This window comes from Pinus tabuliformis, chromosome 9 (genome assembly GCF_031772625.1).
Source record: "Pinus tabuliformis cultivar Carrire ecotype Pingquan chromosome 9, CPIR1, whole genome shotgun sequence".
Lineage (NCBI taxonomy): Eukaryota > Viridiplantae > Streptophyta > Pinopsida > Pinales > Pinaceae > Pinus > Pinus tabuliformis.
This window is the reverse complement of record NC_142307.1, coordinates 24036931-24050303: the sequence shown is the minus strand read 5'-3', so window position 1 is coordinate 24050303 and position 13373 is coordinate 24036931. Positions and strand designations below refer to the sequence as shown.

The 13373-nt window shown below is 36.4% G+C and overlaps 1 protein-coding gene across 1 annotated transcript; it reads left to right on the top strand.

The window, feature by feature from the left end:
* Positions 1-418: 418 nt before the first annotated feature.
* Positions 419-1409, top strand: LOC149146920 (uncharacterized). The gene is made up of 2 exons (XM_089437950.1): positions 419-718; positions 855-1409. The coding sequence occupies exons 1-2, from the start codon at positions 700-702 to the stop codon at positions 1220-1222; spliced, it is 387 nt and encodes a 128-aa protein (XP_089294076.1). The 5' UTR covers positions 419-699; the 3' UTR covers positions 1223-1409.
* The last annotated feature ends 11964 nt before the right edge of the window (positions 1410-13373 follow it).

Genomic DNA, 13373 nt, shown 5'->3' with positions numbered 1-13373 from the left:
TCTACTGCTTCCAAGCGAGCTGTAAGAACTCTAATTTGTTCTCGCAATCCTTCATCTGCTCCTCTACGTGCACCTCTTCCACGTCCTCGTCTTGGCACTTGTCCTTCTGCCATCTTCTCTTAACTAAAGAAAACTGCTCTGATACCAATTGATGGGGACCCAGCCCACGTGTCCCTCACTCCCAAACCTTACGTGGACTTGTGTGATTATTTCGTAATTGGATATTTGTTTGATTGTGCTTTTATGAATTAGGTGATATTTAATCACCCGCCTGTACTTCTCCGCCTCTCCACGCTCCACCTGTCCGTCTCGGGATTTGGCAAAACCCTAATTCTCACTTGGCCCTTTTCCCCGGCTAGTTCGCGCTCATTTGGTCATTTTCACTGTTAGGTTTGCTCTCTGTGGCTCTGCTCTGGTATTCGGCTCTGTATATGGGTTTTGTGACTCTCTGCAATGTTCCGCTCTCTGTGGTTCTGCTCTGGTATTCGGCTCTGTCTATGGGTTTTGTTCAGAGGTTCGGCTCCGTCTCGGTGGGAAGCTCAAGGTTGCAACTCCGTCTCTGGTTTCAACCCATCATTCAACTTCGTCTGCTCAGGTAAGGGTTTCGTTTCATGCTGTATGCTCTTGTCCTCAACTCGAATTTCGCCTAACCCTTCACAGCTCCTCTGTGGTTAGGTTGTCACTGAGCTTCTGCGACTTATGGGTCTGGTTACAACTGGTAAGGTTCCACACCGTGGCTCTATACGGGTCTTTCCTCCCTCTGTTCCTTCTATTCGTCTTTCACTGAGCTATTTGTTGTTGCATGAGTTTAATTATATCCGCGACCCTAACAATATATGTCACGGTGGTTGCAGGTAACTGGTTCCGTGGCCTTGCAGGGGATTCGACCGCCTATCCTCCGGGTAGCTCTGTTTCTATTCCACCCTTTTCTGTGGCTTTTGGTCTGCACTGTATTTGCTTGCTATGGTTGTCTGTATACGTTAATGAGTCAAGTCTGTGTGAGGGTTCAACCCGCTTTTGTGATTCAGAGGGTTTCTGTGCTAATTTTCGGTTAATGCTCCGGTCCTTGGCTCTCTCGTCACTCGGTCATTCTATAGCAGTGCTAGGTAGTCTTATGAGTTCTCGCTTGCTTGGCCGTTGGCAATTTTATGACCGGCAAGATTTATACACAGCGAATGTAATAATTTTGGGGTTTCAGTGTCGTTGCTTACCTGTGGTTTGAGGACCGTGGTTTTCTTGCTTGATAGCCCGACTCCTTTCGTTCTTCACTTGACTTCGGCTTCGGCTGGTCGTGAGACGCTTGTAATTGGAATACCCTGTTACTGTGTCGACCTGCAATGTATTTTCATGAACAGAACTTGATGTATGTGTGCGTTTACCTCTCGGAGTAATGATACTTGGTTACAATACTACTTTGCAATGTGTGAATATAAACAGTAAATGAAAATAGATGAATGTGCGTGGATGCTGTGTGAAACTCTGTCACGGTTGTATTTGTATTAGATGTAATGAAAAGAATTCACTGTATATGCAAGATATATCTTCGAGGACATAAAATCACAATCTGTAAATTTATTTAGGATGCACTGAACAATATATGAAGGAAAAGAATTGTATTCTGTTATTTCTCTTTTTTTCAATGTCACACTCCAGAACCTTTTACATGTATTTTTCCTGTCTTCTTATACAATAGTTCAGTATTTAGGTAACTGTTAGTTAGTTCCAGATTACAGTTTACTTGACAGTTACTCCAGTTACGTGACTTGGCTATTGTTAGTTTGTCTGTTCCTTCTGTCTCGTAAAGGTTTGATGCTTTACAATGATTTATGGTCTTTTTGTCTAATTCTCTAATAATCTTAATTCAAAGCCTATAACTACAAGCCCTTAACAATTTTAGTTAGGACCTGTTATTACAATTGCAACAGAAACAAGTTAATAAGACACTTAAGCTAATAAACTAAATGCTGTAGTTTAATCCTTAAAGAACAAAATGATAATAAAAAAAAAACTATGACAGTCTTGCTGTCCAACTGTTGAAATATTCACTTCTCCCAATCTTCTTCAGAAACCTGGTCTGCCTCTTCTCGGTCTGTGCCCTGTCGACCAGATGCTCCTGCATCACCATGCTTGTTGTATTGGGGAGCTTAGAGAGATTGAAGCTTCTGAACAACTTTTTGAAAAGGAACTTGTTCATATTCTAGAGCCTAGAGGTGAGACTATCCATCCATATTTAGGTGAATCCCCTTAGAAGGCCTTTTGAGAAGTCCATTTCCACACAAATTTTGCCACGTGAAAAAATATTTCCATGTTTTGTATCACTCTAAATAAATTTGCCCATATTATCTCTTATAGCTATAAATCTTCATCTTAACAAAGAAGAGGGGTGAATGACAATTTAATCCACATTGGTGCAGTTCAAATTTCCATTATGGGATTAAATTCCAGAGAGCAATGAGTGAGTGAGAAATAGACCTTTGGTACCCATGAAATAAAGACCCTATTTATAGATTTGGTCTGTGTTCTTGGTTTTCAAGGGAAAAATCCTAATACTCACTTCCACAATCTAAGATTTTGTCCGCGTCTTCTTGGTTTTCAAAAAAAGGTACTTCCACAATATAAAATTCCTTAAAGTTCATGATTTACCCAATTGTCAAAAACCCAATCTTCAACAATTTCATAGCTTAACCCTAATACCCACTTCCAATATAAAATACCCTAAAATTCATGCTTTACCCAATTGTCAAAAACCAATCTTCAACAATTTCATAACTTAACCATTTCCCAATACACTTTCCCAATAACCCTCTTTCATCAATATTTCCACTTTCCCAATAACCCTCTTTCATCAATATTTCCACATTCTTTTTTCCCAATAACCCTCTTTCATCAATATTTCCACATTCTTTTTTTCCTAATAACCCTCTTTCATCAATATTTCCACATTCTTTTTTTTGTTGAGGTGGAGAACCACAAGTCTTTTTTTTGTTGAGGTGGAGAACCACAAGTCCAAAGAGGGGTTTGATTCTATTTTCTTTACGAATTTCTTTCGAGGAATCGTTGTGTATGCATCAAACCACACAGCAAACTAAAAAACCACCGAAATATCTAAAGGTTGTTCATGAACCATATTCTACACCAGCTACAAACATGGTGTCACGACCAGGGGGCTATCCGCGCTTGAGGCAACAAGTCTGCGTCCATTGAAGCTCAAATCTAGCGACGGCTTAAGCACAGTGGCAATGACGAATTCAAAAGGGCCTTGGATGTTACTTGAAATAAGGCGAAAGACTAAAATTACTCAACAAATTCAAACAGCCACACAGTTCGTTGAACTAGATCTCGGTAATAGCAGAGAATCATTGCATCAAGCAGCTAAGGAAACCCTAATCGTATCAGGGTAGGTCCCCAGGATCCATCCATTTATTCCCTATAGATCTGTCGTTAAAGCTGAAAATGGTTATTAAACATGCCCACCCATTCATTAACATATATTTAAATCACTTCAATCATAGAAATACCCATGGGCTCTCATGGAGGATTGATGTGTTTTATTATTTCAAAAGTGATTAGAAGATTAAGGATTGATGAGGTTTTACAATTTTTTAATTCAGAAGATTGTGTTTTCTTAAAATTTGGAAGAATGTTGTGCAGTGAGGGAACTTTTCGGAGGTACCGAAATTTATGATTTTGCACATGGTACATTGATGGCTTTTATTATTTTAGAAGCATTTTGGAGATTGTGATGGATTTTATTATTTTAGAAGCATTTTGGAGATTGTGAAGACTCGATATTGATGGGATTTTTGGAGATTCTGAAGAGTTTGTTGATGGGATTTTTTTTAAATTTGGAGACGGTGATAATAGGTTAAAGGAAGCTAAATTTATTTGTTATTATAGGTTATATTAATTATAAAAATATAAAAAGAGAATAGGATTTAAAATAAAAAACTGGTTATAATTTTGATTTTTTTGTATTTTATTAATTTTATGTATTTAATTTATTTTAATTATAAAGGTGGGATTAAAAGAATTTTTATTATTTATTTTGAAATATGATTTGAAGATTCATTCATTTTTAAGAGTAGTTTGGAGTTGCATAAGTTATGACTTTCTCACTAAAGAAGAACCTTCATGTGTATGGAGACATTAGACATAGCAAAGTGATTAACATAAAGATAAATTTCATATGGACTTTAGTGATCTTCACATATAATCATCTTTAAACAAAATCTTAAAAAATGGTCTTCAAGTAGACACAAAGTACTTTATCAAATATTGACTACAGTAAAGTAAGCAAAACTTTAATAAGTTATTTGACTCTCTTGGAGCCCCATTAAAATTCTCTAGCACTTTCCTTCTAAGACACTCTACAAATGAAGTACTCTCTAAGACCAAAAGTTATATAGCTCTATGCACTTCTAAAATTAGACTTTGAGACAATGTACAATAGTATATCTACACCAAATTTTACTTTGTCCAATTCATTAAATGATACCACTCCAAATCTCCTGACCATATGGACATTATATAGATGCCCTTTAGATATCTAATTATTCTTTTCACTAGTTGCACATGAGTTTCTTTTGGTGCAACTTGAAACCTTGCAACCAATCTTACTGATTGTTTTCTTTAATGCCATCACATAAAGTAGATTATCAATCATTGACCTCTATAATGTTTGAATTTTTTATGGAGATTCAACATCTTTAATCAATTTACAACCTATGACTATGGGTATGCTAACTAGTGCACAATCTTCCATTCTGAATTTATTCACCATATCCTTGATATACTTGACTTGTGAAATGAATATGTTGTTGTCGAATTGAAATCTCTATAAACCAAGAAATAATTATAGTTCACCAAGCATGGACATTTTAATTCCTTTTGCATTTCTATTGCAAACTCTTCACACATTATATTCTTACTACTTCCCAAAATTATATCATATACATAGATCACAATAATGAAATAAATTTCTCTTTATGCCATGATCTGGAGAGAACTGTTAGCAATTCTTCTTTTGAATCTTTTTTTATTTATAGATATTTGTCAAGTCTTAATCTTGAATACCAAGCTCTTGGAGTTTTCTTCGGAGTTTGCTTTAATCCATTTAATGTTTTCTTTCATTTGCACACATGATCCTTTTTTTAGATAATATTTTTTTTTTGTAGCTATTCAATGTATAGTTCTTCCATGTTTTTTCCATTAAGAAAGGTTGACCTGACATCCATTTGATAAGTCTTGAAGTTCTTGAAATGCACTAATGCCAAAAATATTTTGATAGCTTCCAGTCTTGCAACCTAGGAAGAAATTGTTCAATATCAATACGTTCAACTTTAACATACTCTTTACAAAATAATATTTCTTTTATTTCTTATTTCTTATCGCTTGACTCTCTATCCCTTGGTATCAATTTTTCATTTTCTTTTATACTAAAGAAATCCTAACAACTATTAATTAAATTTGCATATATATAGGCCCAAAATTACAAAAACAAACCTTTGTTGGAGAAAAAGGTTGAAAGGCTCTCACGTGTCATACACCCTTATCTTCTAGCTATTGCGATGAATTTCTTATCGATTAAATAATAAAAAAAATCCCAAACTTCACTTATAAGAAAATTGAATGTAGTGATTTTTCTATAGGATATAACTAGCTATGTATATTTTTCATAGGTAGGAACTATAGTAAATACAATTTTGAGTTGCCATAAAAGTTTGAAAAAATTGATTAACTTGTCCATAATTATTTGTCATTTTAATGTTCCTAACATGTCTACAAATTTTTCAAATTTATTTCTCTTTCAAAAGAAATTGTTTATATGTTTATTTTGAAATTAAATTTCCATTTTTTCTCTAGCAAGTAGGTAAATTCATTTCTAGCTAGTTGTTGAATTTTTCAGAAAATGTTCGATGTTTCTTTCCATTGTATTGCATTTTTTCTAAGCCTACTAGGTGAAATTTTTCTTAGTTAAGACCCTACTTTTCTCCATGATTAATGGTGTCCTATATGTAACCCCTACTTCATTCAATTCATGCTAGCTCTTAGAATTGAGGAACTTAATTATATTAGCCATTAGGGGTTTATCACCTAATTCATTCCAAACTTGAATAAATTGATATATTTGATCAAACAATGGCAAGATTCATCTCCAATCAATGAAAAATAATTCCATAATTTTGTGATTTTAAACATAATCCGATCTCATAGAATAAGTCTTCTGTTGACATTATCGTGTCGGCATTGATATCAACAAGCAACACTTGATGTAATGCAACACATGGTGTAATGCATTTTGGCCCTGAATGTATGGCATCCTAACTCTAGACAGAAGAATTCGTTCTAAAGAGCGATTTTAGGGTAGCTACATTTTTTCGAGGAGTCCCCTTAAGATTTTCATTGTCTTTGGTTGTGCCGAATCTTGCATAGCCTCCGCTTTCTCGGGATAAACTCAAACTCCTTCCTATCTTACAATGTGACTTAAATATTCAACCTTAGAGGCTCCAAAAGAACATTTGGAACACTTCACAAATAATTGGTTGTCTCTCAAAAGTTGCAAGCACTTACCAACATGCTTTATGTTTGATTCCCATGCTTTACTCTAGATCAAGATATCATTAAACATGAAAAGCACAAACATGCATAGGAAGGATTTGGTTCTTCCTTTTCATGAGGATTTGTAAAGTGGATGGAGCATTACAAAGACTGAATGACATCACTAGAAACTCATAATAACCTTCATGTGTTCTAAAAGTTTTCTTTGGGATGTTTGCATCTTTCATCCTAACTTGGTGGTATCCTAAATGTAGATCAGGCTTAGTCAAGAAATATTCTCTATAAAGTTCATCCAAGAAATTGTCAATAAATGGGATGGAAAAATTTTCCTTGGTTGTTAATTTATGAAGGGCCCTAAAGTCAAAACACATGCACTATATTCTTTTCTTCTTTATCGCCATGATTACTAGTAATGAATAAGGGCTTGTACTAGGATGTATGATCCCTTTATGTAATAGTTCATGAATGATATTTTTTATTTCATTGTGTTTTGCAAAAGGGTTTTAATAAGGATGTACATCTAGTGTTTAACTACCTAGAATTAAGTGAATTCCATGGTCATCCTCTCCTCAAGAAGGGGGTAAATCATTTGATGTTTAAAATATGTGATGATGTTTTTTACGGATTGGCTACAAATATAATTGGATTTATTTTGTCATATTATTCATTGCTTGTATGGTATTAAATTAGGAAATAATGCTGGAGTATCCTTATGATGACAGCTAACTATTTCAAGGGAATTCGGCTACAACCCTTAAAGGGTGTGTATGTGTCCCTCTTTAGTGAAAGTGATATAAAATTCTTTAAAAAGAATTGTAAATTGTCCCAATGTGTGTGTAAATTCTTCCCCCAATACTATATCACAACCATCCATGTCAAAGAAAAATAGGTAGATTTTGAGTTAATAGTCTCCCACCTAGATTTTGAAATTTTTACATCTTCCCTCACATTTCATCATACCTCCATTGGTGATCATAATCTGAAAGTTGTGCACTGGGTGTACAAAACAATGGGTTTCTTCTACAACTATCTTATCAATAAAATTGAGAGTGATGCCACTATCAACTAGGACTATAACTTTCTGGTGCTTGATGTAGCTTGTGAATTTCAATGTTTGTGGATTTGAAATGAAAGATAATGCATGTATGGAGATTAGGGGTTCTTTAGGAGGAAATTATCATTCAATATTTTCCTAATTTTAAGTGTTCATGCCTTCAACTTGTGGTGTCAAAATATCTTCATTGGTTATGTCTTTTGCAAGGGCCTGAGTAGTCATGTCAATCTGGGACAATTTATTTTCTTTACATTTATGACCTAGAGTATATTTTTCATCACAATTACAGAAAATTCCACATCTTTGGAATCTGCCATATTTGTTGGAGACAACCTTTGCAGCTTTAAGTGATGAGTAGGAGTTGTGCTTGGTAGACTACATTGGAATGGATGAGTACAAGGAATAAATGTTGACTTTTTTATTTGAGCATTGATCACCATTTTAGCTTCTAGGGACCTCTTGAGTGATTCTAATAATATAGTATGATGTTGCATTCTAACTTGTGTTCTAATATTCTCCTCAAAGCCATTAATGAAACATTATTTATAGAAGGTATTTATTAAGCTCTGTGTGTGGAAGGATAAATTCTCAAATGCTACTCTAAAATTAGTGACTAAGCCAATTTCGTGTAACTTTGTAATTCGCACCAAATAGTGAGTATGCCTCTTAACATTTACATAAATAGTTTTAACAAATTGACTCCATGCTTTGTATCTTGAATAGGCTCTTTTACATTATTCCCACCATTCCCACCATTATTTATTTAAATATAGGACCCCCACCTTCAATTTCATCATGTCATTAGGAATACCTTGGAGGGTGAAGTAATGTTTCATCTGCATGACCCATCCTAATGGATCAAAACCATCAAACTTGTTCACGCCCACCTTATGAGAATGATGTCATATGTTGTTATCTATTGATCTATTGTTGTGTATGTGTGTCAAGTATAGTGGGTGGTTAAAAAAATTTGAGTTAGAATTTCTTCTTGGTGCGGCTTAATTTTCTATGTAATCGTGTGGTTTTCTCTTGGTAAGCGTTATAACCCAATTTTCCACTTCATTATAGTGAGAGAAACCAATGTTCAAATTACCTCAGTTGCTATCTAGAATGCATCCCCTTTCACCTTTTCTTTTAGTTACGTGAGATTTAATCCACGTTAAAAGGGTGGAATTACATGATTTGAGTTACTTCTCATAATTATTTTTCCATAACTTATAATTATGAGATAATAATTATTTCATAATTGAGATAATTGTGAAAAATCCCATAATTGAGAAAAAGGTTTCTAGAGTTTGTGTATGAGTTGGCTAGGGACAATTATTGTAGAGGTTTCCTAACTTCTCAAGCCCCTATCTATCTAGATACATTCTCTCTTAAGATATAATGAGCCTATATAATCTCACCAAGAGGAAAGGTGATGCATTAGGTAAAGCCATTCCCCTCCTGTAGTTACATCACTACAGATCCATTCTTCAATTAGATCTTCCCTCAATTGTTTCAATGTTTCGATTGCATATATTATCTTTAAGGACATGTTGTGATTTATTTTTTTATGGTTCAATCATAGTTTCCTCAATACAGATACACTATCTTAGGTTACTAATATCATGTTTGCAATCTTCTCTGACTGATCACGATTAGAGTAACTTCGCCCATATCCTCTCGGTTCTTCTAATGAATTCCCACCACAGCTTCTTCCAAACTATTGTGATGAGTCTAGTTCATCATTATATCCCCATCGGATATGCCTCAAAATCTATTTTTAATAAATTGGTTTATTGTGCACAACATGACTGTGACACTTCATTTACCCTCAATGCAAGGTAACCAACTCTCTACTTGTTGCTTCAATCACATCTACATAATGGGAGGTTCCGACTAATCATGCCTTCCTACGATAGCATTCCTTCCAACAATATAATCTATCGCTTCCCTTCCTGGATCCCTCCATGTGATGGCACAAATTTACTTCATTTAATATTTAAGAGAAGCCTATGCTCAACAACAAATAAAGGGTTTGTTCCCTCACTTTATCCCATTTACCTCTATGAAGGTTCCACTTCCTCTAAGCATGAAGAGTATTAAGGATCTAATTGATAGTCCTATGTATAATACAAATTCCTGCACAATTGCGATATAAAAAAATGTTCACAAAGGACTGACTCAAGCTTAAACTAGATATTACCAGCACACACACATAGTGGCTTGATTAGCATGCTTCCAATGCTTTATCCTAACTGTTATCACTCACTGCATTATGAGTTTTCAGTTGATCAAAGTTTCCAAAGGGAATTGAAGTTTGAATCCATCTTCTAGGCCACTAGATCACTTAAATCCAAATAAAAAACTCTCCATTACATAGTTCCCGAAACGACCTTTCCAACAATATAAGGAAGTTTGAAAATGGACTTCTGGATCAAACAATATGGCCTTTTAACGTTTAGAGTTTTATTGCCTGTAAAGGGAAGGAGAGAAGGATATCGAACATTTGGTGCTCATTGCAAATCATAGATCAGAGCCTACCAAAGCAGACACAAAGAGGAAGACACTTGAAGTTACAATCAGACAGTCGCTAACATTGCAAATAGGGCATATCGGTGGGTCCAGGAGTTCATCGCAATTGGCATATAGGTGGATCTGTGGTGGTACCACTCTAAAATCTTGCAATATCGTGATTTTGTGATGATAGTCTAAAGCATAGAAAGGGATGAGAAAAGGATTAATAAAGAAAAGAAAGGAAAAACCAAGATTGGATGGCCCCTTTTCTCTCTCCTCCAGGGGGCCCCGTGGCGGAATATCATTGGTCCCACGTATCATCCCTCCCGCAATATCGGTGATCGGTGATTCTAAACGGTACCAGGGTTAAGAAGACTACGAAGTGGAAAAGCTCTGATACAGTGTTAAATCGTTGGGGAAGGCCGAATACATTTAACAAAGGAAATAGACACAAAACAAGGCTGGACAAACCTTTTTCTCTCTCCTTTAGGGGGCTACATGGCAGAGTTCCATTGGTCCTTATAAATGACATGGCAGCTGACGTCATGATGATGTGGTAGTACGGAGAACACGTGACATGCAGATTTGGCATTTTCAGGGGTGCTAAGGGGGCATTTATAGGTGACACATGTCACCACTCATAGGGTGACATGTGGCAGTAATGACGTCACCCATTGCAAATAACATATCGACAATCACACAATTCAAGGCCCTCCTCCACCATAATCCCTCCTGACTTATGAATGTAATATGCGGGGGATCCTCCTAGGTGCGATAGTTTATTTTTATTATCTTACGAAAACTTCACATCCGGAGAGTCGGCCTGTGCTATGAAAAGAGGTGAAGGGGTCTATCTCTCTTGTATTGCGATTACAATGTCTCCGGTGAGCCCAACCCCGCATATCAGCAATCACAGGAGTCAAAAGGAAATAAAAACGGCAAACACCGGAATTCGTCGGTATGCGGGATTTCATGTATTAAAGGAAAAAGACCCTTGGACAAGATTTTAAAGGCTCTGGTGCCTTTGGGCTATGAACTTGGTTCAAGCCCTCGGTCATAAGAAGAAAATTACAGAAAGGGGATGATGTAAAGGGGGCTAAAGGGGATTAGAACTTGCCTGTTTTTTGAGGTTTTAGTGATAAGGGCCAACACAGGAAAATCCTTCGTATTACACCGTGATTGCATTATTAGGCATATCAAGGCACCGCTAGTGTCTTGTATAGCTTTAAAGGCGTGATGGGTTGGTAGTTGTGACTTTTAAGAAAATAGGTGGTGCATTCATACCTGACATGGGTTGATCTAGGAAGGCCCATTGTGACACGGAACCAAGGTCGGTGTTGACAGGAGTAAAGAGGGACTTAGTAGCTCATGAGTATTTAATTATCTGGCATGGTCTCCCATACAGAGGTGTTTCAAGGAAAACTAGTGTCGATTCGAATTGCTAGTCCCACTAAGATGGGTAGCTATCTTAGAAACAAACAATGAAAGATTTTCAAGGGTTCCTTTAAGTGTGATAGATGGAAGAGAAGAATAGAGGACCAACCTGGATCCTTCGCTTCGATCCTAGCTTGATTTCTCCTTTCCTTGATAGAATTTGCCACTCCTCTCCTACTTGTCCTGCTTCAAAGAGTACCTGTAGAGTCAAAGTAACAGCAAACTATCAAAGCAGCTCTATCTAAAAAATTATAACAATATGGAATCAGAAACACATTGACCATACAATTGCATTCATAAATAATAAGATTCACAAATACAAGATCATATGGAGTAAAACTCAAAGAAATTTATTAATAGTAATGTAAGAGAGGATTACAACCCAGCTGTCTGATCCAGCATCATCCTCCCAGTTGTAGAAGCCCTCTTCACTTCATGAACAAGCAAATCACCCAACAATGCAATATCTCTTCTCAACAAACCAACAACACTTCCTTACAAAATACAAAATTTCAGCCTCTAGATCTCTCAGATGATGGATCCATTTATAGATGCCTTGCAAGGGTGTGAGTCAACTCTGGGTTTTTGATTAGTGTCATCCCATTGATAGTTCTTGGTTCCACTTGGAGATTTCATTGATCTCTTACTCATCCCTAGGTGAATTCAGAGAGGTAAGTGTCAAATGAGAAGTTTCTAGAAGATTCCATGATCATCCACTTAGCAAACTGTCTCTGCCATTTATCTATTCTTGCTCATCACACCCTACCGAAGGCCTTTTCATTATGCATCACACCCCCTATGTGTACAAGGTGAGATGCATCACACCCCCTATGTGTACAAGGTGAGATGCATCGCACCCTGACCATGGAGCAGTTAGTATGGTCCAATTTTGGCCAGTTCTGAGTAGTTTTTCAAGTGGAACTTCTGGGAAATGATGTAATCAGTTGACCATGATCATTTAGGGTGTGAAACAACACTTTTAGGGACTTAAGGAGCCCTTAGTTTATGGACATATGAGTTTGGGGTTGTAGTGCCCAAATATGTCTATAATTGCTGCCCCCTAAAGCATGAGGTCGTAAATCTTTTGATGTTGGGTGAAATGCTTTATTCATGAGGATTTGAGGAATTCATACTGGAAGGTGACCTGTATAAGATACAATACAATACATCATCATCATATTATTTTCATTATCTAGCTGATGCGGGCATTCCCATGCCCAACTTTATAAATTCATTTTCATGTACATAGGACAAACAATCGTCTATTGTTGCAGACTGGTGATTCTTCGCATGAAGAGTCATCTTCCATGGCTTAGATGACTATCTGTGCAGCTTCTGTGTACAATTGATGTCTTTATTTTCCTGAATATATCACAGCTTGGATGGATGAAACTAGATCTGGGGTCTTCAAAACTCGTCCAATCTTTGCTCGATGTACAAGTCAATCCATGTGAAAAGATGTTCTGAAGTTGAACATGGAAAGACGTCGCCTGATTACCAGCCAATAATGTGAGTTGTTAATAGACGAGAGAGGAATCACTGATAATGATGATGACCCTCAAGGTACTACAGTACAATTCACGTGGTGTGAATACATGAGCCGATGTCGAACACCACACAAAGTCTTTTGGTCAAAGGTCATTGATATAAACCTGTCGCTGGAAGTGAGAAACTTGCCATTGAGGCATGCAAGATTCAAAGTGTTGAAAGGGTTGTTTCTAAGTCAACTTCTTGGATAATTAGCTGATGTCGACAAGAAGTGACCTGTCGTAGGAGGGCCTTGATTTATTCCACATCTACGATGCGAAATGGAGAAAATGATTTTTGT